Consider the following 20,886-nt stretch of genomic DNA (forward strand, 5'->3'; position numbering starts at 1 on the left):
GCTCTGTCATAGCGCGCAAGAAGTGCCTGTGAGTTAGCGATGCGCCACTGGTTTGCAGCTTGTGCTGCGACTCTCTTTCCAGCTGCATCGAACTTGCGGCTTTCCTTATCTGGGGGTGGTGCGTCCCCAGATGTGTGGGAGTTGGCCCTTTTCCTAGCTGCTCCTACAACGACAGAATCTGGTGGCAGCTGCGAAGTTATGAAAATAGGGTCTGTAGGAGGCGCTTTATACTTTTTTTCCACCCTTGGTGTGATTGCCCTACTTTTGACCGGCTCCTTAAAGATGTCTTTTGCGTGCCGAAGCATACCAGGGAGCATAGGCAGGCTTTGGTAGGAGCTGTGGGTGGCAGAGAGGGTGTTGAATAGAAAGTCATCCTCGACCTGTTCTGAGTGGAGGCTTACATTGTGGAATTGTGCTGCTCTAGCCACCACCTGAGAATATGCAGTACTGTCCTCTGGTGGTGATGGCTTTGTAGGGTATGCCTCCGGACTGTTATCTGACACAGGGGCGTCGTTTAAGTCCCATGCGTCCTGATCCTGGTCACCTTGGCTCATGGTGGTGTGAGCCGGGGAATGTGATGGAGTTTGTGCTGGCGAGACGTGAATTATAGGTGGAGGAGAGGGTGGCGGAGTAACCCTTTTCACCATTTTTGTTTGTGGTGTTTGGTCAGTTTGAAATTCCAGTCTTCTCTTTCTCCTAATAGGGGGAAGGGTGCTTATCTTTCCTGTCCCCTGCTGTATAAAAATACGTTTCTGCGTATGGTCTACATCGGTGGATTGCAGGTCTTCCTCAAACCTATGCTTTCGCATTTGGGAGGTCATTGATTGCTCTTCGGTATAAGAGCCTGAAACTGGGTCGGTTGCAGGTTGTTTCGGCACCGAAACCCTGTCTGCATCTTTTTTCGGCTCCGAGGTGGCTTTTTTCTTTTTCGGAGTCGAAACATCTCGGCGTCGATCTTCATCGGTGCCGCTGTCTCGGCGTTGAGCCGTGTCTACACCGCTATCTCGGTGTCGATGTATGTCTCCAGCACTTTCTCTGTCCCGAGAAGGCTGCGTGCCGGTGTCTCGACCGGAGTCGGACGGTCTCGGCACTGATTGGGCCTTTTTCGGTGCCGACGGTCGGTCACCGAATTTATGGGTGGAGCCATGGCCTGGTGGCAGTGGCGTCCCCTGGGCCTTGACAATCTTCTTATGCGTGGTTTTCGACGTCTTACTCACGGTTCGTGGATCGTCGAATTCCTCGGAGTCCGATTCGTGTATCGAAAAGGTTTCTTCCTCTTCCTGTACCTCGAACTCTTGGTGCGCTGTCGGCGTGGACGCCATTTGAAGTCTTCTTGCTCGACGGTCTCTGAGTGTTTTTCGGGACCGGAACGCACGACAGGCCTCGCAGGTGTCTTCACTGTGCTCAGGTGATAGGCACAGGTTACAGACCAAGTGTTGGTCTGACTAGGGGTATTTTTTGTGGCATTTGGGACAGAAACGGAACGGGGTCCGTTCCATCGGCGTTCTTCTACACGCGGTCGGGCCGAGCAGGCCCCGACGGGGATCGAAAACTACCCCGAAGGGCTCCGGAGCTCTTCGATCTTCGATGCGGTGTTGATTCTGACTACGCCGATCCCGAACGCAACAATACCGACTAAAATCTTCCGAAATTTAGCTGTTTTTCCGTTCCGAAACTCGGAGCGACAGGAACACGTCCGAACCCGATGGCGGAAAAAAAACAATCGAAGATGGAGTCGACGCCCATGCGCAATGGAGACAAAAGGAGGAGTCACTCGGTCCCGTGACTCGAAAGACTTCTTCGAAGAAAAACAACTTGTAACACTCCGACCCAACACCAGATGGCGAGCTATGCAAAACATGCGTATCTACAGCGACAGATGCCATCGAACATATGGTTACACTGCATTACTTTCTGCCAGTTTCTTTTCATCTGGTTATGCCCTCTAGGGGCTCACTAAAGTTACATGACCATGTTTCTTATAAATGCTATTTTCATTGTGGTGTCCTCTAGGGGCTGTTCTGAGCATCAGTCTGATGTCAAAAGTGTTTTTATTTTTTTTATTGGGTTTACTTGATAATAGTATATGTTTTATTAAACTCTTCTTATTGCAGTTATGACCATGATTCAGGCTAACTTAACATCCTTATTACACTAGGACTGTTTGAGCACCCTTGATATGTTTGGGTGACCCTTCTAGTTTATTTCTCTCCTTACTACTCTGTGACTGTCTTGATGTCTTTTTAGGGTTGAGCGCACAAGCGTTCTGTCCCTGTTGTAATCTCTCTTTGGGCTTTCAACAACGCCTATATCACGCCTGTGATTTTCATTGGTATGTGGGCTTGCCTTTTAAAATCCACTTGATTTCATTAGTGAAAGGCATGCATACGTCATGCCTTTTCTGGTGTTTAGCCCTCCTAGAGTGCACAGGCCACCTACTGAAAACATACAAGGCTCCATGTTTTCAGCATGGTTTCCAGACTACTTTATCTTTTGGTTTCCTGCGCGATTGCGCTGGGTTTTACATTGCACGATCACGCTCAGTTTTTTGTTTTTCAATTTCGGTGCGATCGAACTGAGTTTTACATAGCACGATCGTGCTAGTTTTTTTTTTTTTCCCTTTCAATTTGTGTGGCAAGAAAAGTCAGGAGTTTACAACGCTAATACCTCTAACTCGAGCAAATGCGAGACCCATTGCATTGCAAATGTTAGGTGTGGTGGTGAAAGTGGTGTTCTGTTGGAATTAGCATGGCAGATTTAAATTAGGATGCTAAATGGCAACTGTTTCGGCTGCAGCTAAAGGAAGAAGGTAAATGAAGTGCTTTAGTTATATGCAGGGCCACTGGAATTATGTGGCAAGAAAAAAGACCAAATTAGAAGGCAGGGTTGACCAATTTATCTAACAAGAAAATTCCAGTTATGAATTTACAACCCCAATAGCTCTAACTCAAGCAAGTGTGAGACCTATTGCATTGCAAATACTTATTTCCTTTTGACAGTGCTGTGCAGCCAATGAAAAACTTAATACATTTACAACCCACTGAATCCAACGTACACCTCTTTCCCAGCAGATTCAAACTGAGGTAAGCCTGAACCACCTCTTACCGGAGTCAGCAGCTCAGGAGTGGAGATGGGGGAACAGTCACTGTTGAGCTTTATACCACTTCCCAGGTCAAAGTCACAGATCTTCACTGGAGACATCTGAACAGGTAAAGCAAGGAGAAAGAAAAATGAAGTCAGTTATGTTCAGGGAAGGGCTGGAGAGCAGAGCGGCTTTTGATTTTAATGTTTAAACCCAAGCTATCTTAGTTTGCCTACTTTGAAATATTATCCCATTTCTCGGGGGCCTCCCATCACATACATTTAAAACAACTTGTTTTGTGAATAGCACTGCCATGAGAATAACTGCACCTCCACAAAAATAGTGAACTCACAAACTATCGCCCATATTTGTATATACAGTTCACCTGTTTCTAACCGCGAGTTTTTAAACTAAGGCAAGGCCACATCAGTCGAGCATGAAAGCTGGTATTAGGGCTTTAGTTTGGCTTCACAGCCGATAGTGAACCTCTAGGCCACTTTCAGACCGCAGATAATTCTGCATTTACACAGGTACCTTTGAAAAGTTGGGAGTTTCAGTGAACAACAGAGTGGAACGATTCAACATACTTTCGAACTGGGCCCAACTCTAATTTTCATCCTCCAGTGGGTCTGTTTCACTCACCTGCTCTGGACTTTCGCATAGAATGTTTTCTGGCTTCAAATCTCGGTGGGCTATTCCTGCAAAAATAAGACTATAGTAGGTATTAAAGGCAAAACCAACTGAACGTTCATAATGACTTAAATCTATACAACTGATGCTGTGGCTTTAACCCCCTGTGATTAGGTGGGTGAGAGGGAGGGCTCGAGGTATTGGTAAGACAACCATATGGGAAGCTGGCCTCCCCATTGAGAACGGTATTTGTAGAAAAGCATGAGTCCCAGTGACGCAAAGTGTGCAGTGGGACTACCAGGTGATAATTGGGTAGGAAGAGTAGTCAAGGATGAGTAAAGGCAGCGTGGGGCAAAATACCCAACTAAATAAGTTCACGTGTATAGTTGGTTTTGTCATGCTTAATATTACCTTTATTGTGCAAGAAATCGAGAGCGCTGGCGATGTCCTGCACCACCACGCTGGCCTCTTTCTCATTAAAATGTCGCCTCCGATGGATATGAGTCAGAATCGACCCTACAAAGACATGACGCAGATTCACAATCATGTGAGCTTTGAGTCCAATTATGCACACAACTCTTTACTTGTAGCCCTGCTGAAAATGAGATGATAGATGCAGACACTGACCTCCACACATCTTCTCAAATACCAGGTAGAATTTGTCCTCCTCCTCGAAGAACTCTATCAGCTCCAGGACATTCCTACGAGAGGATAAAGAAGGAAGCTGGTCAGATCGCCGTCCCCCAGCAGCAGAGGGCCCCAGTCCCCCGTGGGTGGCGGTCAGATACCATACCTGTGTCCTTGGCACTGGTAAAGCATCTCCACCTCCCTGAATACTCTGTTACGGCTGTGCCCGGGCTGCTTCTCGATGATCTGCAATGAATTGGAAACATGGTTGAACTTCAGAGAGCAGTTGCATGCTTTCTTTTGCGCCAGGCTTTTAATTTGTATACACTTGGGGCCTGTCACTACTAGTTACTGGACAGACATAAGACAGGAGAGTGATGCCATTAGCTTTCTTCCGTCTAGCACTCACTGACAGTCTTATCTACCTCCGTGGCACTGTAAAACTTCAAGATTCGCCCTCGGGGTGATTAGCTATACAAGCCAGGATTGGAGTCCGAGACTTGCCGAACTAAGCAACAACCGTAACACCTTTGTTGAACATTGACTATCGTGGGACTTTATAACATCAAAACAATCTTCCGAGAAAAACAAGTGGTGCCGAGACTTATCAGAGCTTGAGAGATGCCAACTTCGGGGAGCGAATGACCCAGCAAGGTCTGCATGGCCTCTGAAGGTGCGCGACGTGGACTTTTGGACTGAGCGATTACTGCGCCATGCATACACCTGATATAAACCTGAGACATGGGGTATGTCCGGCGGAGCGAACCGGAGTTTACCGCCCTGCCCTACAGTGACCGCAGGACCCATGAGCATGACTTGGAGCCCGGGCTGCTCCTTACAGGACGAGCCTTGCTGCGCAAAAGGCTAGGCGAGGAACATGCCGTACTTAGTGTGTGCTAGGCTCAGGCCAGGCGCCATGTATTATATGTCCGCACAAGCTAGACTTAAGTAGTGGTTCTTTTGTGGACAGCCCCCATCCAGTCCTCTCACCCCACCCTCTCCACAGCCGCGACTGCCTGCACATGGTACCAGCAGCTTCTCCGCCACTGAAGGAATGCAGGGGGGAGGGCGATCCCGTCTTAAACACTGGTTTTATTTGTCTCCTTTCTCTCCCTCTCGGGCTGGCTCTGCTCCAATTACACCGGGAGGGGCAAAGTGGGGGAGGAATTGTGCCAGGTCTTCCCAAGTCTCCTGAACGCCCCTCCCCCTTAGACTTCAACCCACTTAATCAACAGGCAAACATAAGCATGGCTTTTATGTACACCAGCTAGGAAGAAATTAGCGCTGAGACATCGTGGTTAGCTTCCACTACAATTTAAATAATCCTTCTACCCCCTCGTCCCCAGCTGTGGCAACACTGTATTTGCCAGCCATTTCTCCCTGTGTACCTGTTGTACAACCTGCACCTTAACTTTCCTGTCGTACCATCTTGCGTGAAGTTGAACCACATTGCCAGGTCGAAATAACTGGGTTTTAAAACTGAGAGGTGGACACCACCCCTGACCTTCCTATAAAATAGGGTTGAGGGTGGAGCCTGCTATCTCACTTAGTTACCGAATGACTTATGCATAAACAATATTTGATCCATAGGCTGTGCAAAGTTAATATTTGAAAGGAAGTTAACACCACAACAATGTTTGGGGTGTCAAGTAAGCTAATGAAAACATAAGAGCAAACATCGTTTGTTCCCACGGGTTTTTCTGTCCCGTAACTATAGATGGAACCGTTAAAAGAAGCTAAAAGTCTAAAGAAAAAAAGGAGCTTTGCCAATTATTTATATTTTTCGTCGAGATTCTCGGGCACGTTCTTACTGTGTCCTCTCTCGCCGCAGCATTGCAGAACGTTGTCTAAGTTCTGCATCCGTGTTCAAATAGATTGTTTACTACTGTAGGACAGGCCAAACGTTGTCGTGGGCATATATTTAAGGACGCCACACGCATTTAAATCTTTTACATTGCTTGTGTTTGGGATACAAGAGCAATGCTGGACTAGGCCACCTTGCATCACGGTTTTCAAGTGCTGCGTGGCCAACCACAAAAGTACACTACTAGACAAATGGCAAGCGTTCGGGTGGGCAAGACTAGTGGCATTAATGCGATGAGAAGCTGTCTTATGCATGTGCTTTTTCCAACTTGTGACTTGCTCTTCCTCAGCCACAGTTGCCTTTCAGAAACACCACCGAAATGGGACACCTTCCCAGTGCCAACCTACCTTCACGGCATACTCCTTGTTCGTGATGACATTCATGCAGGACTGGACTCGAGCATAGGCACCTTCTCCAAGCACTTCATCTTGAAGCTGGTACATATCTGTTGGCAGGCAGAAAAATGTAACTGGATGAAAGCAAAGAAAATGACGGAAAAGGTAGATTTCGCCAGGCGGGAGCTTGGCTTTAATACGAGGGAAGCGAGTCTGATGACACAACGCAGCTAAAAGCAGGTCAATATTACGGGAACTCAGAAATGCCATCCACGACAGACCCACAGCACACGGTTACTGGATAGAGACCACCATATGCAGGAACTGAAGGTCCCCAGTAGGGACCTTTCACTTGAAAGTGAGCCTTTTTGGGGGATTATTGGCGCTCTCTGGCAAGGTTTTCAAGCCATAATTAACCCAATCCACACTGTTCTGGGCGAAAGATGCTCTGCTGGGACATGTTGGATTAGAGGCGTTACATGGTTATCCCCAGGGAGGGCCAGCTGGCATCGCAGAGCCCTGCAACTACCAACATATGTGGCTTAAAATAACCAGCTTAAACCGCTTGCCGGCGGAGGGCAGGAAGCGAAGGCATCCTGGGTCCATGCTAGAAAGCGCCTCCCATGCTACGCAGCAGGTTCTAGGGGCGTGCCTGCCTTTGCAACGGTTCCTCCAGCTTTCAGACAATGGGCACCCCAAGCACATGACCAGCTGCCCCTAACAGGAAGGAGAACCGCTCCTTCCATATCGGCAGTAGGTGGCTACTAATGGGATTACAAGAAACCGCCATACAGGCATAGTGGTTACCCGGAAGAGCAGAGCAGTGGTGATGCAGATTTCAAAGTCGGCCGATGCTCACCTTCAAAGCGTCCTGAGAAGCTGTCGGTGGCCCGGCACCGTTTCTTCTTCTTGGTCCTCTTTTTGGAATCGGGGATGTCAATTGGTTGACTAGATGGCATGTCTGCAGAAGCATCAATGGAGGGGCAAAGGTTGTATGGAAGAACCATTAATAAGCAGGACTGTTTTGTCAAATTTTCTAATATATAATATACACACACACGTGCTAAGAGTCGAAGTGGAGCACACGAGAAAGTGACACAATATTTCCTCCTTTAAGTGAAGCCTTCACACGTGCACTAACATGCAAACCGACCACGAGAGCAGAGGACAGTCTACCCCGTGTACACACACAGCATGGGAGCAAGTATTACACAACCGTGACACTTAAATTCAGCTGCCTGTGATGGTGGAAGGCAGGAGGAAGAATAGTTCATATAACGTGGCTGGGTTAGTAAGACTGAGAGGCAAGCAACAGTTGGGATTAGAGCTGTAGGGTTGAGAGCTCCCTGTACTGACAGTGACATCTGCTTCTTGTGCACACTCTTACAGTCTTACTAGCCTAGTCATGGTCACTGTGAGGCAAAGTAGGATCAGAAACCTGGCAGCAAATAGAAAACCAGAAATAGATTCTGAGAAAGGGCCAAAGTGCGCCCACCCAACCCCTAAAAATATCCGACCATCGTTGTGACCTTGAAGACCCCCGGACTGCATTCCAGAGACCCGACCTCAACGCACACTAACGATATGGAAATAGTAACTTACCTGGTCGGGTTGGGCAGTCGAAATTGAATACGGAGTCGAGGTGGCCAGATTCGGTGTCATTGTAGCCGACCAAATCAAAAGGATTCTTCCCCTGCATGGAAAAGTAGAATGTGGTCACTAATAAAATCTTAATGGTTCTCTCCTATCCATGTATTCATACTCTTTCTTTACACCTAAGCATAAACCATGGTTGAACAAGCTTCATACGCAATTCGATTCGAAAGGCTCCGGTAAACAGTTTTTCTAGCAAATCTGACCAGGGCAGACCAAAGCACAAATGGTGGCTGAACCAGCTGCCTCTTAAACAAATGTGGCCCTTAACAAACGGGCAACAGTTCAAAGTGAAAGGGAGAGAAATGGGGTCTGCAGTACTACCGTCATGGGATTGGGCTCGACAGCCTGGGAAAAACTACTCAATTGTGTCTGGAGGAAGGTACTGAAAGTTAATTAACTCAGTTGTAGATTGAAAACCCCAACATCGAGCAAACATGTAGGGTATTATTTGTGCTGTGACCACTTACAAAGTCTAGATGGTATTTATTTGCCCCAGCTGTCCTAAAAAAAAAAAAAAAAACAGTATATGTCTTAAGTTGTGTATTTATTAACTGGCCGGTTTAGGTAGGCCCTGCTTAAGTGTACTCGTTATTTGCCAGTAACCACTGTAAAATAATGCCCATTCAATGTTTCATCTGGGAGGCTGTGTCCACACACTAATCGGTCAGTTCACCTAGCTTAGGGTGCAGGATCAATCCAAAAAGAGTATTTGTTAATACAACAGCTTCCCATAGGAGAAAAATTATTATTTTTTAGAGTGAGAATTCACTGGCTTAACCATAACTGCCCCCAACCTAGGTATAAAATGTAGTAACTTATTTGCCCTCAAGTAGTGTAGTACTATGTTAATATATAAAGTACCCCCCCCCCCCCCAGCCCCCAAATAATTGGTTTGCTTGGTATTACTTGTAGACCAGGTACCCGCTACTATAAAAGAAACCTACAAGGTGAACCACCGGTAGCCAACCAGCAAATACGACTTCTGTCTATACCAACACCATTACTGAGGAGAGGAGGACACTGATACAGCTGGTGTGACCACATGACCAGGAAGAAACTGTGTATATGTGTTAAGGAGGGAACAAACTGGGAACTGGGTGGGGCGAAAAGTAAAAACAGTGGTGGAGCGATACTCTGCGATTATCAAATGGTCTGAGCCAGGCACCACGGACACCTGGACTGAAGCAGAAACTGTACCTGGCTTCTGCTGTATAGAGGTTTAAGACCCTTACAGACCCCGGGGGCAGATTGACCTAATATAATTGGTGGTGGTGGGTACTAGATGCAGGGAATAAAAAAATTGGAGTGGTGGTTACCAACCAGAATGGGCCTGGTTATGCCCCCATCCCAACTGAAGGGGGTAACAGTCTTTCAGCTCTTCCCCCGCACACTAAAACATCTTATCCCACGGCAAGCATGAGGACATTTGATTATTTTGGGTTTTGGATTTGCATTTGGGCCATGAGAGCTTGGTAACTCTCAAAATCGTTCCCACTTAGAATGGTGGGGGCTGCACTTTTTGGACGCTGCCATGTAGAAAAATCCACAAGTCCTAGACACATCTGAAAACTAAACATCTGGTTGATCCCAAGGTGGTGTGCTTCACATGCACCCCACATCTTTCTTACCCACAATGCCCTGCAAACCTCCAACTTTGCTGGAAATCGCACATTTTTCCCCAGGCTCCACAAAATTCCTACCACCCAACATTATCTCATCTATACCGATAAAAGTTCTGCTGCACTTGTCAGCCTAAAAATGTTTTTTTTCTTCTTCCAAACTGCCCTTTTGGACCCGCTTTGGTTCCCCCTCAATTTCAACCATGTTTTTGCCTCTTCCCTGTCACAGGCACTTGGCCCACCTACACAAGTGAGGTATCATTTTTACCAGGAGACTGAGGGGAAAGTTGGGTGGTAGGAAATGTGTCCCGGGGCGGTGATCTCACACAGAAATGTGGGGATTTATTTTGTTTAACGCTAAACTTGAGGTTTGCTGAGGATTCTAGGTAAGAAAACCTTGGGGGATTCATGCAAGTCACACCTACTTGGACTCCCTTGGGCGTCTAGTTGTCAAATGTCGGGGTTTGGTAGGTTTCCCTAGATGGCTGCTGAACCCAGGACCAAAAACACAGCCCCCCCGCCCCCAAACGCAAAAACAGGTAGTTTTGTATTTGATCATTTTGATGTGTCCTGATAGTAGTTGAGCATCCTTGTGTTTCATCATTGCCTGCCTTCTCTCACTCGCTGGGAGATGTCTGCGCTTTATACCTCAAAGACTGAGCTTCTTATCACTAGTTGGGAGTGCTCCTTCGCGTCCTTCCATTAGGGCACTAGGTCCCACCCAGCCATACATTCAACAGGGGTGTCTATGTTGCTGCCAGTCTTTAAGATTCCCAGGTAGCCATGCATACCCAGGTAGCCTTCCAGCACCTGCTTTCTCAAAGTGAAGAGTTCTTGCTTACATTACCACTCCATATGCTGGTTAGTAACAGCCTTCTCTAGTCTTGTTAACCAGTGGCAGGCAACAGTTTATATTTGGCCGTCACGGAGCTGCTGCAGCGCACAGGCTTAATGGCCTATTTAGAGGGGCATGGTCTGACTCATCTTGTGTGAAGCTAGTTTTGGTCAGAGGATCCCAGTGGCATCCATGAGGATAGTCCCCCTTTCAGGAGGTGGAGGTTAGGTGTTCGGCTTAACCGTTTAGCACCCAGCACTTCTGCTCCGACAGCCCAGGTACTGCGGGAGGGGGATGGGGTCCGGTCTGCAGCTGGCACAAGACGGAGCAAATCAAGTACTACACCACTGAAGCTGCAGCCATCTGCAGGCAAAACTTAGAGCATTCAGAAGGTACTTGAGAGCTCATGTTAGAGGTTCTCTGTGGTTGAAATCTTCTAATCCAAACGCTGTCCCATAACTCGTGATCGCCACAATGGTTGGCAGCGCTACAAACCAGGAAACAGTTTTTCTAATGTATTGTGCAACAGACTTTATCGCCCAACTCCCAGTTTGCACTCGATGCCACCCTTGCGGTTCAGGGAAAGTACGGGGAGGTCTGTTTTCGCAGATGTCAGCAATGTCTCAGCAGCCTGGGAGTTACAGGGTGTTTCTGCAGGGTGCAACTGGGCAGCACTCAGATAAACAGTCTAATGCAAGGATGTCGGAGCCACACGTGGATCCAACACGGCAAACTTTGGTAGAGTTATGTCCGGTCCTCCTTTTTATTGCAGTGGTTTATCACCACTATGGTGGGCAGTGCTTCAGAACCACATGATCATAAAAACCTAGCACTAATTTAAAAAAAAAAAAAAAAAAAGACAGTTGCATGTCTAATTCTGATATATCTGCAAATATTAATCCATCAGGAAGCACTGGCCGATGTGGAAGAGACTGGTCAAGCGCACTGAGTTTGCCATCAGAAATGTCAGGTGGCCTGTTGAAGGATCAGTGCTGATCGGTGAGCTGCCAATGAGCTATGCATGTGACAAAAAGCAAGGTGTGGAATTATCAAAAAAGTGGCCCCAATGGGGGAAGAGTAACCTTAGACCTCTACTGCAGTAGAGTCACGAAAAACATACTCTGCAAGTTGGCTAACATTATTGCAATAAGTGCATTTATCCACAACGATATGATGCACCATTCACGTTTCTTCAAGAGCAAGGTGCTCCTAACAAGGGATGGCACAGTGGAAGTGAATATAAGTGTGCTTGTGCTATGTACAGAAATATACACGTGACTGACTGACAATTTGCTGTTATAAACTGCAGTAATGAGTGTTGAGAGCCACAATCAAATTTTAAAACCAATTCACATATGTTAATGGTGAGGTTTCGACCTCTTTACAATTATTTAGAACAGGGTCATCATCAGGACAAAAGAAGAGGAGACACAAAGGATTTGGGACAAAGAGACCCACCACATATGAAGACGATTCAATCACTCTCTTGTTGAAAAACCTCAGGTGACTGCATACGAAAGCCAATCAATGGAGGTTTGTATCTGCATGCTCCGCGAATTAATCATGCTAAAGAAACTTTACAACACCAAATGGACTTGTCTGCCCATTACGAGTGCTTCGAGGGATGAAATGATCCAAATGGAGTTTTCCACCTGGTGTTTTGAGGGAGTGGTATTAGTGCTGCTGTAGCGCATCAGCCGGGTCTGTCTTTTACTGCAGGCAGACCTGGCTGAACGGATGGAAATATACCTGTTGCGCTGCTTGCATTAATTTTTAGTGCCAGCAACTTGTTCAGCACTGAAAAATCAGTGTCAACAGCACCACACAGCACGCAAGAGGGCACCGCTTCTCGAGGAGATTTGCCACCGCTCAAGTAGCCTTTCTACTCTAGCTGCAGCTTTGACTGAGCGGTCACAACCGCCAGTGTTGGGGACATCTCACCGGGTGCTCTCCTAGCATCTGGAAATCGTGCTATGGGACGCCATATCTTGCTTGCTCTCGCCAACTTTACCGTTGGAGAACTGCACATGAAAAAAGTTCAGCCACACGGCAGTTGGAGGAATTTGGGCAGGTAACTGAGTGGCCAAAACTCCATCGACTGGGTGGAATATATCACCCACCCCTACAAAAGCCAGAGTTGGGCAGGTAGTCCTTTGTGGTTTTCAGGCTTCCAATTACCATAGAAGCTGACACCAGTGGCACACAGTCGAGGCACTCCTCACCTGACTGTCCCACGTGCCCTAAATAAACGCTTGTCACTGAACCATGCAGTGCCCAGGCGCCCATCGACAGGACACAGAGCGTCAAGGCTGTTCTACCAAGCAATGGGTGAAGACTTTGACATACTTTTAAACCCAAGAACTGCATCTGTAAACATGCAGAACTACAGCATTGATTTTTTTTTTTTTTAAGTACCTACTTCTTATGCTCGCTTTCGGAGTGGCGCCGACATTGATGGATGATGATACCAGCAGCTATGGTGGGTGAGCTCGAAATAACCGCGCCAACTTTCTGGTATAATTACCCGGACATCCTACAGCACACACACGTCGCCTCTCGCCCATTTGGAGTCCTGTTTTGAACGAAAACAAGGCCTGTGCGCTTTGCAAACTGCACCCAGCCTTTGTCTGCTGCTCTCCCCCCTCAGGCGGCTCCGAGGAGGCTGGACTGGGAACAGCTGCCAACACAACTTGGCAGAGGCCTTCAACGTCGCACGCCTGCTCAGCTTTTTTTTTGTGTGGGGGGGTTCTCTGTCGGGCCCTTTATGCATGTCAACTGTAACAGCGAAAACCTTTATCGATTTGTGAACAAAGAACCTGAAAAGTGCTAAGGCGGTTCGTGTAGGCTATTAAGCTCCTGTTAATGTCATGTTTTACTTAATCTTACATCCCTTTAGAGTGTTACCTATTTCCGTGATGTTATGTACTTTTTGTGTAACACATTACGCTTGTGTAGTGCACACTATGTGCTGAGGCTTTTGTAGTGCACACTATGAACTGAGTCGTCTCCAAGTGTTTATAGAGAAGAGCAACAATTATGAGCTCCGAGCCGAAGCTGAAAGCAGCGTGAGTTTCAAACAGTGCCTTGTTACCGGGTCAGAAAAGTGCCGAGAATACATTGTCATCCAATCACTGGAGCGCAGCGAGCAATGAACGGTCTCGTATTCCAGTTGAAACAGTGATTCTTTGAAAGTGTGTCGAGATACACAGTTGTCAAAATACTAACAAGGTGCAAGTTCATCCCCGTTTACTGGGGCTTTATGGGAAACTGCATCATACGAGGGGGCCTTGGCCCTCGGCAGTCAAGTACTTCACATTACAAAATCATCTTTCATACCCCAGCCACACACCCTCCTTTTCCCCAGAAACAGTTTGAGTCCTACCCGAGAGAGTATACGGACAGTAGGAGATGCAGGAGGCCCACGCCCCCTGCCCCGGAAAACAATAACATAGTGCGGAAGCAGTCAGCTCAAGTTTCACGCACTGGGAGGTGATTCCCCTCTAGTCTTAACTGCTTCAGCAGTTTCCTCTTCCTTCGAGACCAGTGAAGCCCCCTGCTTGAGTGGGGCTTGCTTTCATCGTACTGCCCCTTTGACACCCCAGACTGAAGTCTCCGAGAGTATAAAGCAATGTCACCAACGTCCTACTAGCGCCTAAACAACGCTCACACGCGTGTGCACCTGTACCCCGAGATCCCTGCCTCCAATGAACAAGAGGCAGGAAAACCCCTCCGCCCTCTTAAAATCAACATTCATTACGTCATCTCAAAACTTAAGTGCGCGTAAAGAATGTGCCCACACTGTTCCCTCCACCATGCTATGATCAAGCAGTGGAGCTGCTGTGCAGGGCAGGCAATGCAACCTCGTACCTTGAAGGAGCGGTGGAATCCTTTGACTTCTGTCGTCTTCTTTTGCACCATTTTGACGGATATTTTGGATTACTCAAACAAATGAGTAAGAAGAATGGTTCTGGGACCCCAGAAATTAGGCGGGGTGGTGGAAAAAGTGGAGCGAGCTAGTCCTAACTGGCTGGAAAGAGACCCTGGGGGAAAAGATGAAGAAAATGTTTTTGTATTCTCACATTTGTTCATAAAATCTACTCATTCTTTTCACACGTTACATTACTAGTAGACAGTTAAGTTGAATTCTAGTGAAATATTTGTACAAATCTTTCATTTTTATAAGCTGGAACTAAACTGTACACCATTTTCACATACACAATTTGTGGTGTGTCCACAATGCCAAGAATATGTACTTTTGGACAAGTGTAAACCACTTTTGAACTAAGGAAAAAATGAATGGTAGAAACATGTAAACATTCTAAGCACAATAGCACCTCTTAATATGAAAATTTTTAAGCATGAGCCACACCTGGAACTTTGTTGAGAATGATCTAATACCGTGGCCACTAAAGTGAAGTCATCGGATACCTTTTGCAAAGTATTACGTTTTAAAAGTATCCCGTGCTGAGTGAGCCTGCACACTGTCACAGTACAGGTACCCGGCTCCCAGTCAGTGTAGTAGTACAATGCACGCCAGGATCAAACAACCCTGTAACAATACAGCTGACCGACTCCTTTACTTGGTTGTAACCGAGCCATGCTGCAGACTCAGTAAGCTGTAATGACAGCATACGGTTTAGCAGCTACGCATTTCACATCACAACACTGCAGCCAGCTCAACGCACCACAAACACTGCAGCTTGCACTGTAGTAACGCTGCTGCCAGATCAACGCAGCATCATAGCACGGCCGCCTTCCACACAAAAATTCCAGTAGCTTTACCTGCGCCGTAATAATGCACCAGCCTCACTCCCCTAGCCTGGCTATAACAGTGCGGAAAGCTCAGCCTGCACTGTAATAATGCAGTTAGCAGACTACGCTATAACAGTGAACTACCTTGCCCGGTTCTGGAGTAGTACTGCAGCTGATAATGTCAGCTGACAGCGGCCTGGACTGTAATAATGCGGCTGGCTGGGCGCATAATCATGCTGCCTAAAACATAACAGAAATGCATCCAGCTTAACCCGCGGCGTGATGATGCAGCAGTCTGGCCGAGAGGCAGTGTAGCGTAATAAGAAAGCCAGCGATATCACAACAGTGCGGCCGGAACTGCAACAACCGAGCTAGCCACATGTATCACAACAATGCAGCGATCTGGTCTTGTTATGGCACAGTCTAAGGCGTCATCGCAACAATGCAGCGATCTGGCTCTGTTGTGGCACAGCCTAAGGCGTCATCACAACAATGCAGCGATCTGGCTCTGTTGTGGCACAGCCTAAGGCGTCATCACAACAATGCAGCGATCTGGTCTTGTTGTGGCACAGCCTAAGGCGTCACAACAATGCAGCGATCTGGTCTTGTTGTGGCACAGCCTAAGGCGTCATAGCAACAATGCTGCGATCTGGTCTTGTTGTGACACAGCCTAAGGCGTCATCACAACAATGCAGCGATCCGGCCTTGTGGCACAGCCTAAGGCGTCATCGCAACAATGCAGCGATCTGGCCTTGTGGCACAGCCTAAGGCGTCATCGCAACAATGCAGCGATCTGGTCTTGTGGCACAGCCTAAGGCGTCATTGCAACAATCTGGTCTTGTGGCACAGCCTAAGGCGTCATCGCAACAATGCAGCGATCTGGCCTTGTGGCACAGCCTAAGGCGTCATCGCAACAATGCAGCGATCTGGTCTTGTGGCACAGCCTAAGGCGTCATCGCAACAATGCAGCGATCTGGCCTTGTGGCACAGCCTAAGGCGTCATCGCAACAATGCAGCGATCTGGCTCTGTTGTGGCACAGCCTAATGCGTCATCACAACAATGCAGCGATCTGGTCTTGTTATGGCACTGTCTAAGGCGTCATCGCAACAATGCAGCGATCTGGCTCTGTTGTGGCACAGCCTAAGGCGGCATCACAACAATGCAGCGCTCTGGTCTTGTTGTGGCACAGCCTAAGGCGTCACAACAATGCAGCGATCTGGTCTTGTTGTGGCACAGCCTAAGGCGTCATCGCAACAATGCTGCGATCTGGTCTTGTTGTGACACAGCCTAAGGAGTCATCACAACAATGCAGCGATCTGGCCTTGTGGCACAGCCTAAGGCGTCATCACAACAATGCAGCGATCTGGCCTTGTGGCACAGCCTAAGGCGTCATCGCAACAATGCAGCGATCTGGCTCTGTTGTGGCACAGCCTAAGGCCTAATGTATAATGAAAGCAATGCAGTTACCTTAACCTGCGCCATGATGCAGCAGTCTGGCTGAGGTCACAGTGTAGTGTAATAAAGTCAGCGATATCACACCAGTGCGGCCTGAACTTTAACAAATGAGCTAGCCACATGTATCGCAACAACGCATCGATCTGGCCCTGTTAAGGTATAGCATTAGGCGTCACCACAAAAATGCAGCGGGATATCGCAGCAAGTTTAACACTGCTCATAATGTAGCAATATAGCAAGCTTCAACCTTTGCTGTAGTAATACAGTAACCCAACTATGTTGCAATGGCTCCATTATGTGAGTGAAGCAATAGTATTGGTGCTAACAGTATCAAAACAACGCAGCATGCAACATCGCAACAATGCAGCTAGCTTAACCTGTGATGTTAAAAGCAGCAATCCAGGCAGCAGTCAGGGCATACCGTAGTAGTGCAGGCTAAACAGTAATAATGGAGCTAGCAACACGCATCATACCGATACATCGACCCGATTCTTTTATAGCACACCTCAACTTGTAACATCACAATGCAGCGAGCCTAACCTGCTTGGCAATAACGCAGCTATCCGACTTATCTGGATCCAGAGCACTAAAGAAGCTAACATCACAATAACGCAGCTATCCGGCTGTTGTCGGGATCCACAGCAGTGAAGAGGCTCATCACAATGCAGCTAGGTTAGCCTATCGTGGTCAGCAGGGTATGGTCAGTATATCATGCAGCGCACATCACAACAGTACAGCATTCCCTGTAGTATTGCAGAACTGGAACAATAGCATGCAGTATCTTGCGGTAGCCCATTATAATCCAGTGACTGCAGCGGGTCGCACTGCAGGCATGCACCCCGACTGTGCCCGGCGGGCCTCGTGGGTGAGCTGGGCAGTACCGGAGTTGCACGGTGCGAAGGAGTCGGCTCATCCCAACTAAAAGCCCTGAGAAGGAGCCCGGCCCGCCCCCGCCCGCTGTACTCCAGACATCCCCTCTCGGCCCCGCGCAGGATCAGGGCCGCTCCTGGCCTTCGCGCGGCCCTTCTGGAAACTTCCGTCATCTGCCCGACCGAGCGCGCGGCCCCTGCACCCACCGGCCGTTCCCTCGTGCACCGCGGCGGGCCCTCGCTGGGGTCCCGGGCGCGCGGCCACTGCCGTGACCCATCGTCACCCGAACCTGCGCCTACGAAGCGCCACACGTCGGCTCTAGGCCGGGGCCCCCTGCAACCCCCGACCCCTCCCTGCAGCGTGCAGGCTCCTTTGTGTGCCCCTCCATCGGAATGAGGAAGGGGCGGGCTCGCACCGACACAACAATAACACACGTAGGGCTCTCGCAGGGAGTGCATACAAGTTACACAGCCTGCACCCCCTCCGTGCCACACAAGCATTTAACGGACGGGGGGGGTCTGTGTTCCACCGTCCAGTCGCCCCCCTGTTAAATATGACACTGGTAGGGGGCGTATCCATCCTTTAGGTGCACCATGCACCCCCCCCCCCCCCATGTTGTAAGGAAGGGCCCTTTGGAAGCCTCTGCCCCGAAACCACTGGGTTTGTCCTGCTCGCACACCCCTCTTACCGTGGTGGGCTCTGCAGCAGACTCTGCTGGATGGTCACAGCCGGACTCAGCTCATGGAAGAGGAGTTACTTTCACAGCGCCCAATGTCCCGGGCGGGGGGTTATATATCGAGACACGCTCCTCCTCCCAGGGCCCTGCCCCCTGCCGGAGCCCGGCCTTCCGGCCCGCCCCTCCATTCTTCTCCCCCTTGTCCCGTCCTACCACTGCTGATACCCAGCGGGAGCCCGGCCTTCCTGCCCGCCCCTCCATTTTTCTCCCCCTTTCTCTTGTCCCACCCCTGTCCTGATAAGCAGCGCCTGCCTTGAGCCTGCGGAATATACCGGTCACTGAGAGGCCTGCTTATGACACGGCTCTCGCATTCTGCTTTCACAGACCCTCCCACAGCCCTTACTCAGTTCTCCGGCCAGTCCCATACCAGTTTGAACCACCCTCTTTCAGCATCCTGCACCCCCCACATCTCGGTGTCCGGAAAAACACACTGTATTTCAACAGTCGCGGCTCTCGCTCCCTCACCCTTGAGTGCAATGCCCAGACATGCTCAAATGACAACAACGGCTGCTTCAAGGAGCACGTGTACAGCACTTTGTGCAGGCCGGACACGTCTACATTCAAACCACTTAAATAGCGTTATATGCACACAGATTCTTGTATAGTTTCGTGCTCTTCAAAGATACTGTAACGTGGAATGTTTATGTATATAAAGAATTAAAGCATGTGTAATCTATTTATAAAAATAAAAAAAACGTTAAGAGCCAACAAATTAACAGGGAGAGCAGAGGCGGGGATCTGGCTCAGATCTTAGATCCATGCGCGAGCCTAGCCCTGAAAATATTTGCAATGTAAATGCACCAAGCCACTTAAAATGTGGCAAAGGCTCTTCAGAATTGAAAAGGTGTAATTCTTCAACGTATGGAAGCTTTACAATAATAGGGCGTCGAGAAGTACAAATTAAGTGATAGCTTTGTACAATTGGTACTCTAAACTCACGTTTAAAAGTGCTTCAATAGGCGCTAAAGAAGGAACATTTTGGTGAACTAAAATATTTGCCTAAGATTAGGCAATTTACGCGGGGGACGTGCAGTTTATCCAGGCTTTCTGGTTTTAGTTAGTACAAATCAGCCAGTAAATAGATATCTTTTTGCCTTCCCTTCTACTTAGGCTTTTTTTGTTTTTGCTTTTTTAACACCTCTTAGTGTATTTTTCTGCAGTTTTTGAAAGGTAGCGGGAGTTCGACCCGAAGATATTGGAGCGCATTAGATAACCACCAGTTACATTAGACAAGGGCACATTTGACCCTAATCAAAGGCTGGTGATCCGATGCCAACACTAACTTGGTTCCCCACTTCCACAATCTGCAGCTCTGGTCATGAGGGAGGCAAAATCCACATGAAAGCTTGGCTCATTACGGCTTCAAGTTCCAACAGGATCTCTAGCTAGAGCCTGGCTCAAGTTTTCAGTAGGTCGCCCACCTCTGAGACTCAAACGTGCAAAACCACTGACATTGCCACTCATGTTTAGAAACGCACACATGGTCGACCACCATGTTCTCTGGATCATGGCACGTGATATTTATGTAATGTAGTGTGCACGTTGCAAAATATAACTGACACATTTCTGTTGTTTTGCATGTTTTGACCCTTAAAGTTGACACGCATTTGAACTGTAAGTGAATTTTATTGTGTGTTTTTTTTTTTTTTTTTTTTTTTTTTTTTTTTTTTTAATGATTTACTGGATAGGCAGGCCAAACCATGTGGTGCACAGCGTAGACTGCTAGGCTTATCTGGTGACCAACTCGCGTTGCTAAACACAGCACAAAACCTGTTCCCTTTTATTTAATTGAAAAAATAAAACAAGCATTTGCAATGAAATGGGTCTGATGTTTGCTCGATTGTTGTAAATTCTTAACTGGACTTTTCTTGCCACATAAATTTAAAAAGAAAATTAAAACGGTTGACATAAGTGAGCTGATTCAATGAGGCACAGCAGCCACGAGTGTGAAGGAGAAAGACCAAATTAAAAATAAGTTTGCTGTCAGTCAAACGTATCGGCAAACGTGCAATTGTCCATGTAACAGGGTCTGTGTCCAAGGCGGTAACCAAGCCGCCCCAAGGAGGGACAAACGTTAAGCATTTACCAATGATGATAAAGGATTTTTGAAAGACAAGCTCATGAACAAGTGATCGTGATGGGCGTGCGGTGGGCATGGATGAAAGTCCACTGATAGATTAGAACACATCAGAGTGCTTGCTGCCTTAACCTAAAAACTCTACCCACAATGAATGTTCAAAACTTTATATATCTCACCAGATCTCTACTAATGCATTTACCATACACCAAAACGTTTTCAAATGGATTGTTTTTTCTCAAGTGAACTTTTTTTAATTTCATTACACGCTCAGTGAAAAATATATCAAAATTACACATCACCAGAAAAGAAATGATCAAGCCCTGTAACCAGCAAAGTAGTAAAAC

The 20,886-nt window shown here is 47.7% G+C and overlaps 1 protein-coding gene across 2 annotated transcripts in view; it reads right to left on the reverse strand.

Annotated features, from left to right (window-relative positions):
- Positions 1–18,496, reverse strand: part of MKNK2 (MAPK interacting serine/threonine kinase 2) — a 44,223-nt gene extending 25,727 nt beyond the window's left edge. Inside the window, exons 1-10 of one of the 2 annotated variants that reach the window (XM_069217005.1) lie at positions 18,415–18,496; positions 14,516–14,688; positions 8,141–8,231; positions 7,398–7,499; positions 6,551–6,648; positions 4,506–4,585; positions 4,340–4,413; positions 4,124–4,228; positions 3,725–3,780; positions 3,106–3,201 (exon numbers count right to left, since the gene is read on the reverse strand). In XM_069217005.1, coding sequence (XP_069073106.1) covers positions 3,106–3,201; positions 3,725–3,780; positions 4,124–4,228; positions 4,340–4,413; positions 4,506–4,585; positions 6,551–6,648; positions 7,398–7,499; positions 8,141–8,231; positions 14,516–14,566 — 753 coding nt within the window. In that variant the 5' untranslated portion in view covers positions 14,567–14,688; positions 18,415–18,496. The remainder of the gene's footprint in view (positions 1–3,105; positions 3,202–3,724; positions 3,781–4,123; positions 4,229–4,339; positions 4,414–4,505; positions 4,586–6,550; positions 6,649–7,397; positions 7,500–8,140; positions 8,232–14,515; positions 14,689–18,414) is intronic. The other variant, XM_069217006.1, reaches the window with a different exon arrangement.
- Positions 18,497–20,886: the final 2,390 nt, after the last annotated feature.

This window comes from Pleurodeles waltl, chromosome 12, assembly GCF_031143425.1.
Source record: "Pleurodeles waltl isolate 20211129_DDA chromosome 12, aPleWal1.hap1.20221129, whole genome shotgun sequence".
Lineage (NCBI taxonomy): Eukaryota > Metazoa > Chordata > Amphibia > Caudata > Salamandridae > Pleurodeles > Pleurodeles waltl.